The sequence below is a fragment of the Triticum aestivum genome, chromosome 5B, assembly GCF_018294505.1.
Source record: "Triticum aestivum cultivar Chinese Spring chromosome 5B, IWGSC CS RefSeq v2.1, whole genome shotgun sequence".
NCBI lineage: Eukaryota > Viridiplantae > Streptophyta > Magnoliopsida > Poales > Poaceae > Triticum > Triticum aestivum.
In genome coordinates, this window is record NC_057807.1 from 568,335,350 (window position 1) to 568,339,522 (window position 4,173).

Genomic DNA, 4,173 nt, shown 5'->3' on the forward strand with positions numbered 1-4,173 from the left:
GATAAGCACGTACACACGCGCGCGCGCGCACACACACACCATCACCAACATATGTCACGCACTTAAACAACACTTACAGAAGATTAAGATCACAGAGCAGCTTTACATTGATGAAGTCATCGCAGAAGCTAGTTCAATACAGTACACACATGTTTGTTGCAAGTGAATGACACGTGCACTGCCGAATCAACACGATCAGTATGCAAGTACGTCCGGGCAGTTGGCCCAAGCCACTTAAGATTGAGCCTATCCTGCTCGACGAAATAATTCAACGTACGCTACTGGACCGGCCCGGCAGATTAATAATTAAGCTAGCGGCTGCTTCTTTGCACGAGTCCGGGCGAGCAGCCACATACACATAAGCAATGATCGGCCGGCGAGCCCAGTCACCACTCGATGCTCAAAGTGGTTTGTTCACAGATAGAGCTCGCGTGGCAACCGTGGCAACCGTGTCGTGCATGTGCGCGCCCTTTGCTTGCGCCGATGGACTGGACTGCCAATTATTGCAGTTAGCGCGCGCCGTTCACCTGCACGTAAGTACGGCCGGGTCATTGTTGTTTACTTTATCAGGCAAATTTGCTACGTACGTAGTACGTGTAGTGTTACTGTTACTGGCCGGTCGCGAGGAGAGTAGTAGCATGCGTGGGACTAGTTAACACCGGGTGCGGGCGGTAGTGGTTACGATCGTACAGATTCTTGCCGGAAAGAGGCCAGGCACCGGCAGATGGCGTGTAGATTTACAACCCATGCAACTCCGTGTAACGTAAACGTCGGTGAGATGCACCGTGATCTGTCATCTCTGTGCTCTCAGCCTCAGCTTCCCCCATCGATCCGGCCGCCAACCATCGACCTCCCACGGCCCTCGGCATATATAAATTACTACTCCGGCAGAGTGGTGTGTTTCTGCGGGGAAGTGAGTTACTGTACACACAGAGAGGGAGAGGGAGAGAGAGACGATGGATCGGAGGAGGATCACGGTGCTCCTGGTGGAGGACGAGGAGATCCACAGGGTACGTGATACATGCTAATCTGTTCCTCAATTGATTCATGTAGGAGAGTAGCTAGACGATCGAGTAGTGTGTACTAGGTCGTGATGTTTGTTCAGCTGATCATACATGTTGGAACGGCAGGTTGTGGCGAGAGCGGTGCTGAGGGCGGCCGGCGTGGAGGCCGACGAGGCGGAGAACGGGGCGGAGGCGGTGCGGCGCGTGCGGGGGCGCGTCGGAGGCGGCGGCGCCGGCGCGTATGACCTCATCCTCACGGACAAGCAGATGCCGGTCATGGATGGCCGCGAGGTATATACACCCGCGTCAGACACTCGACATGGCTTCCGCTTCTGTGTGCGTGTGTTCGCGGCCTCGCCATCAACACAGTCCGCCTGACGAGTACGTGTGGGTGTGGCATCGCCGACCACGCGCGTGCGTGCATGCAGGCGACGAGGCAGATCCGGGCGATGGGGGTGACCACGCCGATCGTCGCCGTGTCCAGCGACAACCTCCCGTCAGACGTCCAGGCCTTCATCGCCGCCGGCGCCGACGACTTCACGCCCAAGGTGACGATCCATCCAATCCACCGGATCAATCGTGTTTTGCTCCTGATGTGCGTACCGAACGCCCATGACTCTCGCTCTGACCGTTTGCTGATGCACGCACACGCACCCATCCCATGCATGCAGCCGCTGACCAAGGAGAAGCTGGGCCACATTCTCTCCAAGTTCGGGCTTGCGTAGCCGCCATTAACTAGGAGTACAGTACTATTTAACTTGGTTCAGGACGCGAACATGATTGGTTCCCGCAGATGAGGAGGCACAGGTGTTCTTTCTACGAAAGAGCACGAGGTGCCACACTACCTCTCCCCTGCTTCCCGTGGATGGATTATTAGTGCTAGTATTAATATTGTTTCCTCCATGCTTCGCTCATGTAAATATATATATGGATTAGTTTTTCGGGGCATATTTATGGATTAATTTTTCATTATGGACTAGGCAATATAATTATGGATTAGTGAATAATATCATTTGGACTTGCCAAATCGAAGCCTTATATGATCAGCTAGTGCACTTATTGGGTGGCCTATCTTCTGTACGGGCCTTGTGGCTTATATATAATTCCCTCTATCCCATAATATAAGAGCATATTTTACAGAACACTGGTGTCGAAAATACATTTATATTATGGGATGGAGGGAGTACATAAGAACTTTGTGGTCGCGTTACTCCCGTTCAATTCTAGACTAAACAAAAGACAAAAAAACTTCAGTTCAATTCTGGATCCTAATTTGTGATTCAGATATACAAAACATACAAGTATCTTTTTTCAAACAGAAACCTTGTTTACTAACATTTGGGTAAAAACTTGAGCTAAGCTATATATGAAGCCAACAACAGTAATTCCCAAAACCACAATCGGGCATTTCAGCAAAACCATAGTCTATCCAAACCTGCTAAAGAGTGAACAGACGATGCCTGAACAGAAGTCAGGTTGCAGTACTCCCAGCAATTGTACGAAGCAATGAAGACAAACAGAGAGGTACTAGCTGAAAAGACTTGTAATATCTCCTGAACTAAACCTCCATCTAATTAGCACACCTTGTTCATGGTTAATAGTTCCAGCAACATTCTGGACAGAGTCATGCCGTTAATAATTTTCCATAAAAGACACAGTGCCAAACAAAAACAAAAAAGAGACTGAGGTACATCGCATCCTTGTGACAAAAAGACTACAAATAATATTAGATCGTATCCAGATTCCAGAGTCCTATGTAACATTCTCGATAAAATTGCACCTGCCATGCATGCATGCATGGATCGAAACCTAGTCATGTCCATGCCCTTGATTTTCTTATCCCGAGTCGATCAACAAGCTACAACCTTGGACAAGAGGAGATCCTTCAGAAGACCGGGGCAGTGCTTGGTTAAAAAGTCAAGGCCTTCAGACTCAATGAGCGCATTCAGATTCGCTGACGAGCTGAGGAATGCCAAACATGCTTTCTTAAGCCCATGGCAGTGGTGTCGCTCCGCCAATGTCGCCATGGCCGCCACGGAGCTCCTATCGATATGATTGCTCAGTTTATCTTCACAAACCAGCTTCAGCCTCGCCAAATCATACCTGTCCGCTGCAACAAGCAAATGCTGAGCCATGTCATATTCTTCTTCGTGCTTCATATCCGGCAACGCGTCCGTGTACATGAAAGTAAGCAGAGCACTGAACACTTGTGCCTCCATGTCATTTATACGTATGGCATTTTTGGTGGCGCTCTCCTTCATGGAACCAAAGAACTCTGCTTTGAAAACAGGAGAGCGCGCCGCGAGCACGTACCGGTGCGCCGAGAACGTCTCACCGCTAACTAGGAACTCGACATCAGCGCCCGCCTTGCTTGACAGGAGATCCCCTAAGTGCCGGTGCAAGTCAGACGGCGGTACCACGACGGATGGAGTCACCTGCCCGTGGAACAAGCCAGGGACAGCGACGTCGACCTTGATAGTGAAGGAGTCGTCCTTGAGATGCTCTGATTTCTCCAATTCCTCTCTTTTGATGAACTTACCATATCCCCAGGTTTTGTTCACAGCGTAGTTGTTCCTGATGGTACGCTGGGTATAGGACGGCACAGGATTCCCATGTTGGTCGAGTAGGCTGAACTTGGCTTGTGCCTCAACAGCCTCGTCCTCCGCGACGACGGTATCATCGAATTCGAGAAACACGGATATGTAATCGATATCTTCCGTCTTGTTCCCGTTGGGATAGTAACGAACATGCCATGTGCGGCCTCCCAGCTGGAACGGGCTAGACTCGATCGACTTGCCATTGGGGACCTCCTTGGTGCGCGAGTAGCTGACGATCTTGACCAAGTGGTAGCCGCACACGGCGCTAGCGACAATGGAGGAGGCGGACACGGAGGGGAGGCCGTCACCGGCGACGTGCGCGGAGGTCGGCATGGTGTACGTCCGGCGTGATCGATTCGGTAGGTCGCGGTGACGACGATGTGAGGGCGAGGGTTTTGATTTATGACCAGGGTTTTGGATGGACTCCCGCTGCGGACCGCGTATATGATGCATACGACGCCCATGCATTTACGTGCCAGAAAAGTAAAATAGTTTTGGACATGGAAACACGTGCTATACTCCTTCACTTGTCGTAAAGTAACCAAGTTCTTCCCAATGCAGCCGCGCCCCCA

General features: G+C 50.9%; 2 protein-coding genes across 2 annotated transcripts; one reads left to right on the forward strand and one right to left on the reverse strand.

The window, feature by feature from the left end:
• The first annotated feature begins 764 nt into the window (after nucleotides 1-764).
• On the forward strand, nucleotides 765-1,976 carry LOC123116948 (two-component response regulator ORR41-like). Its single transcript, XM_044537813.1, has 4 exons — nucleotides 765-1,010; nucleotides 1,131-1,295; nucleotides 1,433-1,552; nucleotides 1,676-1,976. Exons 1-4 carry the CDS (start codon nucleotides 957-959, stop codon nucleotides 1,727-1,729), a joined length of 393 nt encoding a protein of 130 aa, XP_044393748.1. The 5' UTR covers nucleotides 765-956; the 3' UTR covers nucleotides 1,730-1,976.
• Nucleotides 1,977-2,699: 723 nt separating this feature from the next.
• LOC123116950 (BTB/POZ and MATH domain-containing protein 1-like) lies at nucleotides 2,700-3,975 on the reverse strand. The gene has a single exon (XM_044537814.1). The coding sequence runs from the start codon at nucleotides 3,932-3,934 to the stop codon at nucleotides 2,855-2,857; it is 1,080 nt and encodes a 359-aa protein (XP_044393749.1). The 5' UTR covers nucleotides 3,935-3,975; the 3' UTR covers nucleotides 2,700-2,854.
• Between the last annotated feature and the right edge of the window lie 198 nt (nucleotides 3,976-4,173).